Raw genomic sequence first — 18,734 nt, 5'->3', positions numbered from 1 at the left:
TCTGTGAACTGACAGTGTTGGTCTAGGTCAGTGTTTCTCTGTGGGCAGCACAAGTAACACTTGTAGCACATGACATATTTGGGGGTAGTACAGACCATAGGCTATAATTTTGGATTGGTGCATACACATGAACCATAATTTGTTTTGTATGGCACATTTATATTTTTAAAAAACAATAGTATTTTGGTTTTTAAAAAAAGTGGATTTTGAGGAAAAGATTGAACAAGTAATAATACAAGTAGGCCTCAGATATTGACATAAATCATTGAAGTGATAGGCATTTGAGACACAGAGCTAAGTGAACAGAGCTAGAATCTGCTTAATGTGCTAGGTAGAATTCCAGATATAAAAAGCCAGTAAGCAATGCTTTCTTAGAAGGCAATCTGAGAACCAGGTAGAATTATTGAGATGTATAGGAAGTGAGCAGAGACACAGGCAAAGAAATGGTTCAAATACCATCCTAGTATTTGCAACGACTTGCACTTTTCATTTTAATAGTGAGTTTCACTTGTCTGGGCAGAATTTCTCCCCTCTTCTATAAAGGCTGCAGAAGACCTATAGCTGTAACGGGACCTTTCATAAGAAACTGGAGAGGACGCTCGCAGCCCAGCCATCACCATGCCCAGGGTGTTTTTGGACACTCCTCAGCGGTTGCTCAAGGAGGGGAGAGAGTCACGGAAGCTGGTACTGGTGGTGGTGTTTGTTGCTCTGCTTCTGGACAACATGCTGCTTACTGTAGTGGGTATGTTCGGGTGTCTTTAGGCTGGGGGTTAGTTTGCTCTGGGCCCCAGCAGGTAGCATACACCTGCTAAAGTTCAGCAGTGAGTGGACTTGAAAATTTTTCTTTTTATGCTTAGAAAACACAAAATAGAAAATGAGGTTCAGAAGTGTTATGTAACTTGCCTTAGGTGCCAAGTCGGGGTTCAGGCTGTGTCCAACTGACCCCAGAGCTGGAGCTTCTTGCACTATACTTCCCTGCCCCTACCATTTTCATGCTCTGCCATCCCTATATGATAGCTGAAACAGTAAGACAGAGCCTACATTCTTTGACCTCAGCTGTGAAAGTAAGCATCTGGTAACTTGAAATTTTCCCCACTCTCTGCATGCATGTCCAAGAAAACTTGTGAAAACTCCATGGGCATTGATTTTGTGATTACAACTAAATATTAGCAAGTCGGTGATTGGCCAATACAGAATTCAGGAGTAATGAGGACCAATTGTATGTGGGTTGGAATTTAGGTACTTAATCTAATAGGATACTTTGGGCAGGTACAGTCTTTTAGTAGGCTTCAAATCATGTCACTTAGACACCTTCCTCAACATGAATATAAAGCTCATAGTAATGCCCCTGAACCAGTTAGTGTTAAAAAGTGTGCTTAGCTCTCATCACTTGTCCTTCTTGATTTTCAGTGCCCATTATACCCAACTTCCTATATGCCACAGAGTTCAAAGAAATCAACACTCCTCTATACCTTGGCCTCACCACAATTTCTCAGCATGTCCTTACTTCTCCTGCCTTTTCCACCATCTTCTCCTTCTTTGATAACAACACCATGGCTATCGAAGAAAGTGCACCCAGTGGCACAGCATGGACAGATGACAATGCTGGCACCATCCCCCCTCCAGTCACTGGAGCCATCCCAGCACAACAAAACAACTGCTTGCAAGGCACAGAGTTTCTGGAGGAAGAGAACTTGCGGGTTGGGGTTCTGTTTGCTTCAAAGGCTTTGATGCAACTTCTGGTCAACCCTTTTGTGGGACCTCTCACCAACAGGTATCTCAATGGGTGCAGTTCTCTACATAGTACTCACTGGCTCAGGAGTAAGAGGATGATAGGCTGAGGTATCATAAAGGTAGTTAGAAGGGAAAAAGTAGGAAAACTCCCTTGTCAGTCTCCAGGCAATCAACTGTTTGGAAAGCTGGTTACCCAAAGGATAACATGGTATTGATGAAATGCCATAGGCTTCAAATTTTCTTAGTGATGTAATGACTATTGAACACCAAAAAAAGAACCAGTGATCAGAAGTATACTGCTGATGTTATTTCAGTGCCTTGGAACATGGCTCCAAGGCAGAACTACTGCAATCTAGAGCACTGGCTTATTAGCAGTGTTTGGGATTATCCTGATGTTTCAAAGGGATATACACTCCGACTAGGCCATCCTTTCTGGAAAAGAGGATTTTGGCCCTGTTCTACGGGTAAATTTGCATGTTTGTTCATTTACTTGTACACATCAATATGGCATATCCTATCTGTACACTTGCATTCAGAGACATGCTTTTCCACGTACTCAAATAACTGCATTTCTGTTCCCAATTACATGAAAAACTATGGTCCAAGTATATAGATGCCTATTGGGACTGTATATTTTTTCTTTGTAATTCTCTTTTAGAATTGGATATCACATCCCCATGTTTGCTGGCTTTGTTATCCTGTTTGTCTCCACAGTTAGTAAGTAATTTGCTTCCTTTTTTATTTTTGTCACTGATTACCTTTGATTTTATCACATGCGCTACAATGCAGAGAGTAGGGTCAAGGTAGCTAATTAGGCATCTGACTAAATGGCTTATGACACTGATTGAAATCCTTTGCAGTTTTAGATATGGGCATTAGAGCAGTAGTGGCAAATCAGTCTAGTTGGAATTTGTATATTCTGCTATAGAAGAACAGATACTTTACTTCCTTCAGCTGGGGAAAATTGTTAACAGTTGTTTTAATAGATATGCTGTTGTGTGTGTGTATCAGTAGTCCCTTGAATGAGGTTAGTCCAAATATCCCATCTTTGGGAAGAGGTTGTATTATTGGATACACAAAGGTAAAAAGCCACCAGCAAAGAATCTAAACTGAACAATAGTAACTAGATAATACCAAAAAGTCTACTGCCTTCAAGTAAGGACATTAAAGGTTATAGCTTAGAGAAATAAATTTGCTAAAAAAAAACAATAAAGAGGAAGACAGTCTATCCAGTATCAGATAAATGTTCTAATAAAATAGAGATGGAATAAGAGCAGTAAGTAAACAAATTATGTCTGGAAATTGACCCTGAGAATTAAAATAAGAAGGAATGATGGGGGGTGGGGTGGGGTGGGATGTTAATTGAAGGAGAAGGCAGCTTCTGGAGCCATTGTTGGCTCCCTGATGCTTCTGCTGACTCTGCTCCCAATAACATATCTCCAACCTCCTGTTTTTCTTATCAACTTTTTATTGCTTTTCTGCTTTTTCTATTGCTCCTCCTCAAGTTTTCTTCCCTATCAGCATATAGCTTGGCTCTTATCAACCAATGCTTAACAGGAATTTGCTGCAGTCAAGGCTGGAAGGTTGCAAAGAGCAGAAGCTTGATGTATAAAGTTCTGAGAACTGGAGCTTACTTGTGAAAATTCTAGCTAAATCAAACAAAATGAGGAAATTCAAGTTAGAAATGTTTATTGAACTTCTAAAATCTCAGCCTATGCCAAATAATAAATTAAAAACTAATAGGATTCTCTGTTTCATCAAATGAGACTCATAATTTTCTCTAAAAAACTTTATGGAGCACACATATTATGTCTTGATGGCAAAAGTCACTGCGGGAAGATAAAGAATGAAATGACATGGTTCCAGCCTAGGAGTTTATGATACATGCCTGGGGAGATGTAACAAACACCCTGCAAAATAGGATAATGCTAGAGTATCGCAAACTCTAGCATAAGGGCCTTGCTTGATTCTCTGCAATTAAATAATAATTATTGTTTCCATGCCATAACCAGTGTTGCTGTACTGAATTGGCCTAATTCTAGCAAATGTTTGGTCTTTAGGGAATCTTATGGGGCATCTTTTTAGGATTTTTTAAATACTAAAAAGAGGTTGCTGATGCCCCTTACCACCATTAAGGGCCCCTAGCTGAGACCCATGCTTAATGTAATTAGGAGCGAAATGGTAACCCACGTTAGGGGGTAAAGTGAGAAAGAAATTGTTTTGGTTTTCCTAAATAGGATGACCAACCATCCTTTGGGATTCAGGGTCCTCCCAGAATGTAAAGTCCTTGGCAAACTGAGACAAGTTGGTCACTCCATTCGCAAAGGATAGGAATGGGGCGCCTGGGTGGCTCAGTCAGTTAAGCATCTGCCTTTAGCTCAGGTCATGATCCCAGGGTCCTGGGATTGAGTCCTGTGTTGGGCTCCCTGCTCATCTGGGAGCCTGCTTCTCCCTCTGCCTGCCGCTCCCCCTGCTTGTGCTCTCTCTCTGTGTCAAATAAATAAATAAATAAAATCTTCTTAAAAAAACTTAAAAAAAAAGGACATAAGAATAGCTAACCTTGAACAGATTAGAAATCAGAAGGCCTAGGAGAAGGCATTGGAAACTCAGCAAAGAGAGACCAAGCACATGCATGTTTGGGAGACAGTGTGATCACATCAGGAAATAATGGAAAAAGATTGTAAGACATCAAACAACCAAATATATCTGTAATGAAAGGGCAAAGGGATTCAAATTCTGCTGATTCAGATACTTTGGGAGGAATCTTTCTTTTAATGGCATTGTCTTGAAATGGAGGTGAGACATGTCTGGAATTACCAAGCTTACCACCAACACCCTGTAATTTGGTTTTTGATAACATATTCCTGTTTGGTACTCAGTTTTGTGTATGCTAGTCTTGAGTAGATGGAACCTCTTAAAGGGCATGAACTGGATGTTCTCTTTATTTCACATTTCTAGTATAGTTGTATGTTTGATATTACTTAATACACATTCACTGATTTGATTTGGCTAAAATATTTTCCAGCATAAGGTAAGAGGAAATAATATCTGATTGGATCACAAGATACTATTTTCTACCCAATACCTATGGTCCTTCAATTACACATAGCTTTTATTCCCTCACTGTAGATGACCCAATGGAGCCCAACAATGGCAAAAGTTAAATCTGGGTGTTGAATATGAAGGATTGAGAAGTAGGGTCTAATGGCATTGTACTTTTTGGACATCCATGATTCCAGTGGACAGGATACTGAGCTTTGGGTCAGAAATGTTAAAATGCAGGCTTCTATCCACTGTGTGGTGAATTGGTTTGTGTTTCTGTGGTTTCTCAGTTTCATGTGAATTAAAATGCAATCCTGATTAAGGTGTGGGAGATTAGAAAGACAACTCCAAAAATAGGGGGCAATGATCATCCTTTATTAAAACATATACAAAGTGGCTCATATCTACAATATCATGGGCACATTTTCTGGTGGTGAGGGAACAAAGACAATTTGTTAACTGGAGCATTCTTGCTATTCTCTATACACAGTGTTTGCTTTTTCTGGTACCTATACCCTACTGTTTGTGGCCCGAACCCTTCAAGGCATTGGATCTTCATTTTCATCTGTTGCAGGTAATGCTGACATCTTACACACACACACACACACACACACACACACACGTGCATACACACACATACATCTCTTACCATCTCTTACTACCCTCAGACCCTATAAGATTTATATGAATAGATAAGAAAGTATCCTAGTGAGCAGAAATTATGATTCAAAAACAAGATAACTGTAGAGTTATTGTCAGTGTTATAAATCCCTAAGCCTGACGTAACTTCCTCTGATAAAATTCAGATACAGCCAGTTCAGGTCGAAGCAAGCCCAAGGTAAAACCATGAAGTAAGCCAGTTTTTTATTTAATGCCCCCTATGGTCTTTTCTCTGCCCCCTCTTAACATTTTATAAGAAAAGTAATGCTAATACTACCAGTAACACTATCACTTTGCAAAGTATCATCAAATACAAATACAATATTTAATATAATCCTATGAAGTAGCTATTTTATGCCATTTACACATGAGTAAATGCTAGAAGAGCCCAGCCCATGCTGTCTTTCACATCTTCTGTACTTTCCTCTTCTTTGGGCACCTCCATTGAATAGAATTGTGTCTGTTAGATTTTCCTTTGACCCACTCCATTCATTCAGGGAAATGTGTTAGGAAATGATAAAATGCAATGAAATGCTCTATCAATGGACAGTGGTATTCTGTATTACCCTTCCCAGAGACTTTCACACTTCCAACAATATTGTGAACAGAAGGAGTGAACAATGTGGGGGTTTGGGGGACCAGTGGGGACAGTATTTGTAAAATACTATGGACTAAGTTTTACAAAACCCCTCAAACTGCAACCATAGGTAAGATGATCCCTGAAGATATAATAAGGATAGAGGACTAAGAACTAATAGACCAAGGATTCAGTGAGAGACGCAGACAGAGGGCTCCTGTATGCTAACTCCATGTCACTCTCCTTTCAGGTCTTGGGATGCTGGCAAGTGTCTACACTGATGACTATGAGAGAGGGCGTGCCATGGGAATCGCCTTGGGGGGCCTGGCTTTGGGAGTGCTGGGTAAGTGGCACCTGGTCCCAAATCTAGGTTCAGAGGGTAAGATACTGCATACTCTTTGAAGATGGCTCCAGGAGGCAGGTGTTCCTAAGGGTCATGGAAGAGAGGATTTTCTTTCCTTTTCTGTCCAATCATGTTTTGAGTCCTTCTGAAATTTTTCCCAGGAAAGGCAAAATCTCTTTCCCGTTAAGAAGCTTAATAGCCCATGAGGTCCTGGGAATGGAAGAAACCTAGTCTATTCCAGTGATCGAATATCCCCATGTTAGCAGCCACTGCCTCACCTCTGCTTCCACACATGGCCAGTGCTTTCAAAATGAGAGAAGCTCTTTGTCAGATTTTGTGCTAAATACATCGCAGACATAATCTCTTTTAATCCTCACACCACTATGAAGGAGGAATGATTGTCTCCATTATAGAGATGAAGATCAAAAAAGTTAAGTAACCATCCAAGATTACATAGCTAGAAAATGCCAGAGCCAGGATATAGACTCAGATTTTCTGGACTCAAACCCCAAACTCTAAAAAATAACATACTTTCTTTGAGGTTCATCCCTCGTATAGATTGATTGACTATTCCAACAAGTCACATATTTTATGGAACACTTACTATATGCCAAGGACAATGCTAGCACACAGGGGATATAGGTAAGAAGCCTCACACATGGTTCCTTCCCTCTAGGAGCTCACAAGCTAGTTGAGGAGAAAACACCAAAGGTCTCTTCCTGGTCCATACTCACCCCCCACCACCACAACCCAGGAAGAAGAGGGAACAAAAATCCTGCTCTTTGTTAATATCCATTTTCCCAAACACCCAAGCTAAGACTTTGGTACATCCTGGTCTCCTTTATCACTTCTCACTTCCAAATGGATAAGCCCATTAATATTCTCTACAGCTACTTCCTCAAGGTAGGTTCCTCATCACACCTCAGTTGGAACCAGCCTACTGCCTAATCTCTTGTGCCTTCCCTCCTTCCCCCAAGGTGCCACCAGAAGAAGCTTCCTATGCCCAGAGCTGGTGGTATTTCTCTCCAGCTAAAAAACATGTTTCTCCATTGCCCACAAGACCAAGTAGATGCTTTATCTGGATATACAGGGCCTTTGACTATTTGGCCTCAACATTCCCTACCTCTCCCAAATACTCATATTTTAGTGACTGAACACTGAATACTGATTTTCTTCTATTTGTTATCCAACCACACTCTTTTTAATTTTTTTTTATTTAAAATCAGTTTAGTTAACATATAGTGTAGTATTAGTTTCAGAGGTAGAGTTCAGTGATTCATCAGTTGCATACAGCACCCAGTGCTCCTTACTTCAAGTGCCCTCCTTAATGTCCATCACCCAGTTACCCCATCCCCCCAACCCACCTCCCCTCCAGCAACCCTCAGTTAGTTCCCTATAGTTAAGAGTCTCTTAGGGTTTGCCTCCCTCTCTGTTTTCCTCTTATTTTATTTTTCCTTCCCTTCACCTATGTTCATCTGTTTTGTTTCTTAAATTCCACATATGAGTGAAATCATATGGCATTTGTCTTTCTCTGGATGACTTATTTCACTTAGCATAATACCCTCCAGTTCCATCCATGTCATTGGAAATGGCAAGATTTCATTTTTTGATGGCTAATATTCCATTGTGTGTGTGTGTATGTATATATATATACACCATTTTCTTTATCCATTCATCTGTCATTGGACATCTGGGCTCTCTCCGTATTTTGGCTATTGTGGACATTTCTGCCGTAAACATTGAGGTGCATGTGCCCCTTTGAATCACTATATTTATATCCTTGGATATATACCTAGTAGTGCAATTGCTGGGTTGCAGGGTAGCTGTATTTTTAACTTTTTGAGGAACCTCCATACTGCAACTATACTCTCTTTTATGGCACATCAATGATCTTCACTTATGCTTCTTCCCCACCTATATTACCCACATGACAAAGCCCTTGTGGCCACCTGAACTCATTGCACTGTGTTTGCACAGCACCTTGTAGATTGAACCTTTACTGTTGAACTCTACTCTTCACCATGTTCTAATTATATGGGTCCCCTTACCCCAACCCCACCACATGCATTTTCTCTACTAGAAAGTGAGCTCCTGAGAACCAGGACTTCTTCATTCCTGAATCCCCAGAACCTTACATGGAGGTTCATTGGTAAATGTGGACAAGTCACACCAACTAGGAATTGGTCCTTTCTTCTGAAATCCATGCCTGCTTTGCCTTTCCAGTGGGAGCTCCTTTTGGAAGTGTGATGTATGTATTTGTTGGGCAGTCTTCACCCTTCCTCATATTGGCCTTCCTGGCACTACTGGATGGAGGTAAGTCACCATAAGAGGTCACCAGACAGATGATAACTTAAGTCAGGTTGGGAATGTACTATGCTGTGGTGTTAGTCTTGACATACTTAAAAGATCAAGGACTGCCCCATTTTAGGAAAGAAGGAAGAAACTCAGGGAGTTAGATCTGTACATGATAGGGTAATATCAATGTGGCTATTATCGGAGCCTCCAACTAATCAGTGGACAAAATAAACTCTTTCTTTCCCACTTTCTTTCTTAGCACTCCAGCTGTGTATCCTACAGCCTTCCAAAGTCTCTCCTGAAGTAAGTAGACACTAAACTCCATTGCCAAGGGATATATAGAATGGCTATGTGCTAAGACCCCTAGATCATCCCTGTCAAACCATAAGAAGAAAGATGAAGAGGAGTGGAGTCAAGGAAAGTAAGAACTATACTTGGATTCCCAGATGGTATCATATTTAGGGTAGCACTGGGGATGGTGGGGGAGTCTGGACTGATGTTGGACAAAGATGGAGGAAGGGCCTTATGAAGAATCAAAGAAACATTACAAAAATTATATATATAAACTCAGAACCAGGAGACAATAACATTGGGACCTGTATGTTCATAGTTACAACACCTCAGAGCTAGAGAAGACCTTAGAGGCTGTTTAGATAATCTCTCCCCCCAAGAGTATCTTTACAGACTATCATTCTATCATGGTTAAATATCAGAGTTGGTATTTGTCTGACTCCAAGCCAAAGATGGCTCTGGGAAATCCATACCAAACCACAAAGAATGAAAGATAAGGAAGTACAGAAAATATGGGAAAGTTTGATCTAAAAAACCTTGATTTTATAGCCAAGTCAGACAGAAGTGTGGGTAACCTGGGAACCCACTATTTGCAATTAGGATCTGAAAGGGGGCAGTCTTGTGGGACTGAGCCCTTTACCTGTGGGGTCTGTGCTAACTCCAAGTAGTCAGTGTCAGAATTGAATTACATTATAAGACACTGAGTTGGTGCCCATAGAGAACTGAATAATTGTTTGGTGGGAAAGTCCCCACATTTGGTACCAAAAGTGTTGGGAAAGGAGAAATTATTTTCCTTTAATATCTTTCTGAATAGTTTTGACTTAGATGGTAATGTTCTACATTGAATATGTTCTACATATTCAAAAAATTTAATTTTTATTTTTCTGCCTTCCAGTATTTTGCAGTTATAAAGAGTGCTACAATTAATAACCTTAGGTATATGCATTTTTATAACATTGGAGGTAATCTATAGAATAAATTCCTAGAAGTGGAATTGTTAGGCTAAAGGGCTTATTGGACTTCTTTATGTGTATTTTGTGATTTAGATCTGTCTCTGTATTTTGAATTATATATTTCGCTTTAGTATCTCTGAATATTTTAATCCACCCCTGTAAGTATGCAGAGAGGGTTATTATATCAAAACTATTAAATCTATTACCAGATAGAATGTAGTTAGCACCACAGATTAGGAAGTTTGTTAGAGGGAGAAGTTTCAGCTACTGAGTCAGGGAATACAGTGGAAAAGAAGGAGCCATTTAAGACTGACTTTGAAGAATGGGTAGGAGTTGGACCTGTAGAGAGAAGGAAGGTAGTTTAGGCAAAAATAACCAACCATGAACATAGTTTAGGCAAAAATAACCTGCTGGAATGCATGGGAGGAAGGCGGGGTGATTGAGTTTAATTGGAATAAATATTTTCTGAGGGGAGGGGGAAATCAGAACTGAACACTTAGGCTTGCATTTTAATCTAGATGTTCAGACACCTTCAGCTAGACTTACCAGTATGGCTCAAAATGGTCAGAATAAAGCTTCCAGAATGCTTGAGGAGCTTTCTGAGTTATCACCTCTGTGCTCACCTTTGGGATTCAGCACTCTACCTGTGGTTCTCCCAAGGCAAACAATTAGTGCCAGCAAGATCTAGTGGTGAGGCCCAAGACCGAGAGTCCAGACACCCATTGTCCATTGCTGGCCTTGCTGACTACCCACTCTCATCTAGTTGAGATAATAATTTGAAAGCAGGAATCATGTCTGGAATATGTTGTCCTACTCTTTGTGACTACCACAGTGTTTGCCTTGCACACAGTAGGTGCACCGCCAGATGACTGTGACATTGGGCAAGTCACTTTATCTCCTTTGATTCGGTTGTTTGGTCTCTTCAGTAAAGGAGCTGACATAGATGATCTCTAAGGTCCTGTCTGCATATTTTCAGATTCTATGACAATAGGAGATATGTACACTGTACAAATGGAAGTTTTTTGTTGTCCATGTTCTCAGAGTGCCAGGGGGACACCTCTCCTTACACTTCTCAAAGACCCTTATATCCTGGTGGCTGCAGGTAAGCTGAAAATGCCTTTCTTTGGGCTGGGAGAGTCTGGGCTTCTGTGTAGCCCTGGTGACTCACAGAACTCTCTCTCCAGGCTCCCTCTGCTTTGCTAACATGGGAGTGGCCATGCTGGAGCCCACACTGCCCATCTGGATGATGCAGACCATGCGCTCGCCTGAGTGGCAGTTAGGTAAGTGACTTTGCTCCCCAACTTGGGCTTGGGCAGAGGTGTATGCAATGGGCCCTTTCCCAAGTAATTGAGATGCACTATCAGGCTCAGGTCTTCAGGGTCACAGAGACACAATGGGCTTCCTTTGTAGAATTATCTTCTCTGTCCACACCTGTAAATCAAAACTGAGTGGGCAGGCAACACCTCCAAGAAGCAGCCCAAGACGGGCAGGGTGGGAGGGATTGAGAGGGTCAATGGAGTGACAACATACCTAGCAATGTGGTAGAATGATCGATGATTTTTAGTCAAAAGATCAAGGGTTTCATTTCAGCTCCATTGATTGGCTATTTAAACTTGTGCAAACCACATCAATTTTCTTTCTTCTTTTTTTTTTTTTAAGATTTTATTTATTTATTTGACAGAGAGAGACACAGCGAGAGAGGGAACACAAGCAGGGGGAGTGGGAGAGGGAGAAGCGGGCTTCCCGCGGAGCAGGGAGCCCGATGCGGGACTCGATCCCAGGACCCTGGGATCATGACCTGAGCCAAAGGCAGACGCTTAACGACTGAGCCACCCAGGCGCCCAACCACATCAATTTTCTGAGCACCAACTTACTCATCTCTGAAATGGGCATTGGAATACTGTTTAGTTCAAAGGATAATTTGAGAAATAAATGGCATAATATGTGGAAATGCTTTGCACCTATAGAATATTAATATGCACCATCATTACCACCCACACTTTTCTCTCTTCAACTCCCCTTCCCCTAGATTTCTCTTTATCTATCCTTTTACCTCTAACAAAACAAGGTGCTTATGGAGGTGCCATGGAGCTTCCTCTGCTTCATGGAGAGATGTCCTTATGACTCATCTGAGTTTAGAGAGGAGGTTCTGGCCCTTCCCAGGAAGCCTGAGGAAAGGGAACAGAGAAGGCTATGTGCCATTCAGTCCCTGTAGGGAGGAGAGGCTTATAGGGCCAGAGGGGAAGTTGATAAGGACCTGATACAGCTCAGCATACAATGAAAAGCACTAAATCTAATTTTTTAAGGGGACAATTCCAAGCAAGTCTCCAAGCTGCACTCCTAGCCTCAAATTGAATTTTTCTGGGCTGCAAATGCCTCTGACCATGACAATTAATTGAGTTAGTTGGTGCTTTGTGCAGAAAAGCATCCTCTGCCCCAAGGCTATGACAGCTCAGGCTCTTGGTGCAGGTGGGCAAACACAGCTCAGAACAGCTCCTCCCCAGCTCTTCTTCACCACACAGGAGAGAATATTAAAAGCAAACCAGCCTTCAGTAACTGGTGAATTGTTGACTTAGGGTTTAATTATAATTGTCATGACAATTTCTATTAGGCAGCACTGTATCCTCTAGGTACAGAAAGGCATCAAGAGGCTAGTGAGACCCAGAGAAGCTCACTGGGCTGACTCTATGCAGTCCCTTATGCAGGTAAGGCTGCAGTAGAAAGCCCTCAGGAAATAAAGAACACTGAGAAGGCTTTGTCTCCCACCATCCTTTACAAGTTTCCTCAGTGCTATCTGCATCTCTAAGTCTAGCTTTAAAAGCTCTCACATCACCTGGTGAGCTTTTTAAAACTCAGAGTGCTGGGCCCCACCCAGAAATTCAATAGAATCAAACTTGCATTTTCTTAAGTTTCCTGGTGATGCTGATATGGTATCAGGGATCACACTGAAAAATATAGCACTAAATGCAGACAACCTGTCAAAATTACTTGGAGGAGAAGAGACAGCACGTTTGAGAGTGATTTGTAGTCTGTAACTGAGTCCTCTCTAAGTGACCCATTTTGTGCCCAGGACTCTTCCTTAGGGTAGGAAACAGGCCCACCTGGGTTTGAATCCTGACCACTTACTTGTTTGTGACCTTGGATGAGTTATTTAACCTCTTCAAACACCACTTTTTTTTTTCATTTGGAAAAAATGGAGATGCTTTCAGGGTTGTTGTCAGGATTAAATACATCTATGTTTTCTAAAGGGATTAACACAGGGGCACCTGGGTGGCTCAGTTGGTTGAGCATCCAACCCTCGATTTCGGCTCAGGCCATGATGTCAGGGTCTTGAGATCAAGCCTTGTGTTGGGCTCCATGCTCAGCTTGAAGTCTGTTTGTCCCTCTCCCTCGTCTCCTCCCTTCCACCTCTCCCTCTTCTCCTCCCTTCCACCTCTCCCTCCCTCTCTCTCAAATAAATAAATAAAATCTTTAAAAATAAATAAATAAAGAGATTAGCACAGTGGATGGAATACAGGATAGATATACTACTTAAATAAAAATTACTATTTTCATCATTGCTTTTGTTGAAATTATTTTGACAGTCACAGATATGTGTAATTCCCTGCTCCTTGGAAGATATGCTGTGAAAAATACATGTTTGTCTATAGACATATAGGTTGGAACACCTATTTTGCACAAAATGCTATTGAAATGCAAGCTATACCCAAGTTTTAAAGAACAAGTCACACTGGTTGAGGAAAATCTCATTTAGGAAATTCCACATCATTTAAAACAATAGTAAGGAGATGTATCTGGGAGGATAGTGAGCTTCCTAGAGGTGCTTTTCATCAGGTAAACAGTGGTAAACAGTGGAGTAGTTAGGTAAACAGTGGAGTAGTTATAGTTCTAAACTTTGAAAAGCAATTAAACATAAACAAATGGGTACAGTTTGAAACATATTGCAGCCCTATACAAATAGACAAATATACTAAGATATGCTTCACTTCCACCTCATCGAAGAGAATATTAAAATCAAACAAGCTATCAACCAGTAACTGGTGAATTGTTGACTTTAGGTTTAATTGTAATCATCATGACAGTTTCTATTAGGCAGCACTGTTTCCTGTAGGTACCGAAAGGCATAGAGAGGCTAGTGAGACCTGAAGAAACTCTCACTGCTGATTCTGTGCAGTCCCTTATGCCAGAGCCATCTGAAGGAGAAGGCCTGGGTTCAAGTGCTGACCCTGTTACTCACCAGTTATGACAATAACGGTTAAGGCTGATGCTCAGAGGGCACTTATTCTGTGCCAGACACTGTGCAAAATGGTTGGCATACATTATCTCATTTAAGGCTCACAACTAGCCTATCTGGTAGGAATTATTATTATCCACATATTTCAGAAATTTCTTAATCTAACCCAATTTCCTATCTCCCCCTCCAAAAAGTCCTGGGCCTTGTAGAACCTCCTGTCATTGACAAGTGTCCCCATGTCCTCAGCCTCATCTCTAAATACTTCCATCATCTTGCCCTGAGAGCTGTTTCCTGAGAACAGTTTCCCAGCTGTCTTGAGAAAATCCACATTCCTCTAGACTTTGCTCACCTTTGCTGCTTCTGAATCATTTCTTCTTCTCCTTCCCCTTCTCCTTCTCCTTCTCCTTCTTCTTCTTCTTAAGATTTTATTTATTTATTTGAGAGAGAGGGTGAGCATGAGCAGGGGGAGGGGTAGAGGGAGAAGCAGGTTCCCCACAGGGACCCTGACTCGGGGCTCAATCCAAGGACACTGGGATCATGACCTAAGCCGAAGGCAGACACTTAACCGACTGAACCACCCAGGCACCCCAGAATCATTTCTTCTTAATTCTCCTTCAAAGACCCAAACTCCCTTGAAGATTATGTCATTACATTATATCCTCCCTCCACCTCTCTTCATTGCAATCACCTATTGACCCCTTAGTTACCCCTTCTCATTCATTAAAATTGTCATCACCTGGGTCATATTCTTTTCTCCATTATTCCTGTCACCACTTTTGGTGGCTTCAATATCCAGGTGGATAACCCTACCAACATCTTGGCCTCTTCCTTAATCTACTTTCTTGCAATAATCTTTTGCAATGATCTTTTTCTCCTTTCCACCTTAACCTTTATATAATTTTGACCTTGGCATTAATTCTATCATCTCTGAAATTTAATTCTAAGCAGTCCAATTATCAACTCATATTCCCTGCTCAGGTATTCTAATATCCCCATATCAACAAATTTTGGTCACTTGGAGGTCACCAATCCATTGGCCTCAATTCTTTTTCTATTTGCATCACTTCTCATATCCTCACTTTTTTATTTACTCAGCTTGGATTCCATCATGATATTACTCCTTTGAAAGTATTGTTAATTCCTTTGCCTTGCTCCCCCTCTGGGGTTGTCAGCATTGATTCTGGTTAAGCCAATCTGGTTGCCTACTCCATGCCTATGCATGAGCAGTGCTTTGGGGCCGTGGGAAAACACACAGCGAGACTATTGGTCTCACCCTACATTTATGGCTACAAATCTAAAGTAGGTTTTCACATTGCCCAACAATCTTTCTCTAAGTCCCCAGTTATGTTCTCCTTCCCACTTTCTGAAATGACTATTTTATACTTATCCATTCAAACCTCTTCCACACCCTCATCCTTTTACCTTCATCATTCTCAGTTCCTAGTCATTGAGCAATAGTTAAAGCATCCCAACCCCTTCAGAGGCCAAACTACTACTACCACCACCACCACGATTACTTCTCCTTCTCCTTCTCTCCCTCTTCCTCTTCACCCTCCTCCTCCACCACTTCTTCCTCTTGTTGTTGCTGTTGTTGTTCTCCTCCTCCTCCTCCTCCATCCTCTTTTTCATTCCATCCCCTCTCAACTATTTCATTAGCTACTTCTTATCACCTTTATTATCTCCTCTTCCCTGATAACTTTTAAAGGTAGGAGTCCATGAACGCTCAGACCTTGGATCTCTATTCTTCTCTATCTGATGTTTCAGAGGTGATCCCAGCCCTTCCTATGGCTTTTTTTATTTTTATTTTATTATGTTATGTTAGTCACCATACAGTACATCATTAGTTTTTGATGTAGTGTTCCATGATTCATTGTTTGCTTATAACACCCAGCGCTCCATGCAATACATGCCATCCTTAATACCTATCATTGGGCTACCCCATCCCTCCATCCCCCTCCCCTCTAAAACCCTCAGTTTGTTTCTCAGAGTCCATAGTCTCTCATGGTTCGTATCCCCCTCCGATTTCTCACCCTTCATTTTTCCCTTCCTACTATATTTTTTTTGTTTTTTTAATATGTAATGTATTATTGGTTTCAGAGGTACAGGTCTGGGATTCATCAGTCTTACACAATTCACAGCACTCACCATAGCACATACCCGCCCCAGTGTCCATCATCCAGCCACCCCATCCCTCCCACCCCCCACCACTCCAGCAACCCTCAGTTTGTTTCCTGAGATTAATAATTCCTCATATCAGTGAGATCATATGATACTTGTCTTTCTCTGATTGACTTATTTCGCTTAGTATAATACCCTCTAGCTCTATGCACATCGTTGCAAATAGCAAGATTTCGTTGGTTATTCTTTTGATGGCTGCATAATATTCCATTGTATATATATACCACATCTTCTTTATCCATTCATCTGTCCATGAACATCTTGGCTCTTTCCATAGTTTGGCTATTGACATTGCTGCTATAAACATTGGGGTGCACATACCCCTTCAGATCACTACATTTGTATCTTTGGGGTAAATACCCAGTAGTGCAATTGCTGGGTCATAGGGTAGCTTTATTTTCAACTTTTTGAGGAACCTCCATAATGTTTTCCAGAGTGGCTGCACCAGCTTGTACTCCCACCAACAGTGTAGGAGGGTTCCCCTTGCTCCGCACCCTCTCCAACATCTGTCATTTCCTACCTTGTTATTTTAGCCATTCTGACTGGTGTGAGGTGGTATCTCATTGAGGTTTTCCTGTTGTTTTTTTTTTTAATTTTTTATTGTTATGTTAATCACCATACATTACATCATTAGTTTTTGATATAGTGTTCCATGATTCCTTCTTTGTGTATAACACCCAGTGCTCCATGCAGAATGTGCCCTCTTTAATACCCATCACCAGGCTAACCCATCCTTCCACCCCCTCGCCTCTAGAACCCTCAGTTTGTTTTTCAGAGTCCATCGTCTCTCATGGTTCGTCTTCCCCTCCGATTTCCCCCCCTTCATTCTTCCCCTCCTGCTATCTTCTAATTTTTTTAAACTTATATTGTATTATTTATTTCAAAAGTACAGATCTGTGATTCAACAGTCTTGCACAATTCACAGCGCTCACCATAGCACATACCCTCCCCAATGTCAATCACCCAGCCACCCCATCCCTCCCACCCCCCACCACTCCAGCAACCCTCAGTTTGTTTCCTGAGATTAAGAATTCCTTATATAGGTGAGTTCATATGATACATGTCATTCTCTGATTGATTTATTTCGCTCAGCCCATAACACCCTCAAGTTCCATCCAAGTCATTGCAAATGGCAAGAACTCATTCCTTTTGATGGCTGCATAATATTTCATTGTATATATATACCACTTCTCCTTTAACCATTCATCTGTTCATGGACATCTTGGCTCTTTCCACAGTTTGGTTATTGTGGACATTGCTGCTATAAATATCGGGGTGCATGTACCCTTTCAGATCCCTACATTTGTATCTTTGGGGTAAATACACAGTAGTGCAATTGCTGGATCATCTGGTAGCTATATTTTCAACTTTTTGAGGAGCCTCCATACTGTTTTCCAGAGTGGCTGCACCAGCTTGCATTCCCACCAACAGTGTAGGAGGGTTCCCCTTTCTCTGCATCCCCACCAACATCTGTGATTTCCTGACTTGTTATTTTAGCCATTCTGACTGGTGTGAGGTGATATCTCATTGAGGTTTTGATTTGGATTTCCCTGGTGCCGAGCGATGTTGAGCACTTTTTCATGTGTCTGTTGGCCATCTGGATGTCTTCTTTGGAAAAATGTCTATTCATGTCTTCTGCCCATTTCTTGATTGGATAATTTGTTCTTTGGGTGTTGAGTTTGATAAGTTCTTTATAGATTTTGGATACTAGCCCTTTACCTGATATGTCATTTGCAAATATCTTCTCCCATTCTGTCGGTTGTCTTTTGATTTTGTTGACTGTTTCTTTTGTTGTGCAAAAGCTTTTTATCTTGATGAAGTCCCAATAGTTCATTTTTGCCCTTGCTTCCCTTACCTTTGGTGATGTTCCTAGGAAGAAGTTGTTGTGGCTGAGGTCGAAGAGGTTGCTGCCTGTGTTCTCCTTTAGGATTTTGATGGACTCCTGTCTCACATTGAGGTCTTTCAACCATTTTGAGTCTATTTTTGTGTGTGGTGTAAGGAAATGGTCCAGTTTCATTCTTCTGCATGTAGCTGTCCAATTTTCCCAACACCATTTGTTGAAGAGACTGTCTTTTTTCCATTGGACATTCTTTCCTGCTTTGTCGAAGATGAGTTGACTATAGAGTTGAGGGTCCATTTCTGGGCTCTCTGTTCTGTTCCATTGATCTATGTGTCTGTTTTTGTGCTAGTACCATACTGTCTTGATGATGACAGCTTTGTAATTGAGCTGGAAGTCCGGAATTGTGATGCCGCCAGCTTTGCTTTTCTTTTTCAACATTCCTCTGGCTATTCAGGGTCTTTTCTGGTTCCATACAAATTTTAGGATTATTTGTTCCATTTCTTTGAAGAACGGTATTTTGATAGGGAATACATTAAATGTAGATTGCTCTAGGTAGGCATTGACATTTTCACAATATTTGCTCTTCC

The 18,734-nt window shown here is 41.2% G+C and overlaps 1 protein-coding gene across 2 annotated transcripts in view; it reads left to right on the top strand.

Moving 5' to 3' along the window:
- The first annotated feature begins 618 nt into the window (after positions 1 to 618).
- SLC18A1 (solute carrier family 18 member A1) overlaps positions 619 to 18,734 on the top strand; it is a 29,410-nt gene continuing 11,294 nt past the window's right edge. The window contains exons 1-9 of one of the 2 annotated variants that reach the window (XM_021698931.1): positions 619 to 742; positions 1,411 to 1,774; positions 2,393 to 2,451; positions 5,267 to 5,350; positions 6,264 to 6,356; positions 8,580 to 8,669; positions 8,911 to 8,954; positions 10,937 to 10,997; positions 11,080 to 11,175. In XM_021698931.1, the coding sequence (XP_021554606.1) occupies positions 619 to 742; positions 1,411 to 1,774; positions 2,393 to 2,451; positions 5,267 to 5,350; positions 6,264 to 6,356; positions 8,580 to 8,669; positions 8,911 to 8,954; positions 10,937 to 10,997; positions 11,080 to 11,175 (1,015 nt within the window). The remainder of the gene's footprint in view (positions 743 to 1,410; positions 1,775 to 2,392; positions 2,452 to 5,266; positions 5,351 to 6,263; positions 6,357 to 8,579; positions 8,670 to 8,910; positions 8,955 to 10,936; positions 10,998 to 11,079; positions 11,176 to 18,734) is intronic. The other variant, XM_021698932.1, reaches the window with a different exon arrangement.

The sequence above is a fragment of the Neomonachus schauinslandi genome, chromosome 2 (genome assembly GCF_002201575.2).
Source record: "Neomonachus schauinslandi chromosome 2, ASM220157v2, whole genome shotgun sequence".
Classification (NCBI taxonomy): Eukaryota; Metazoa; Chordata; class Mammalia; order Carnivora; family Phocidae; genus Neomonachus; species Neomonachus schauinslandi.
The sequence above is the reverse complement of the archived record's forward strand: the minus strand, read 5'-3'. Positions and strand labels throughout refer to the sequence as shown.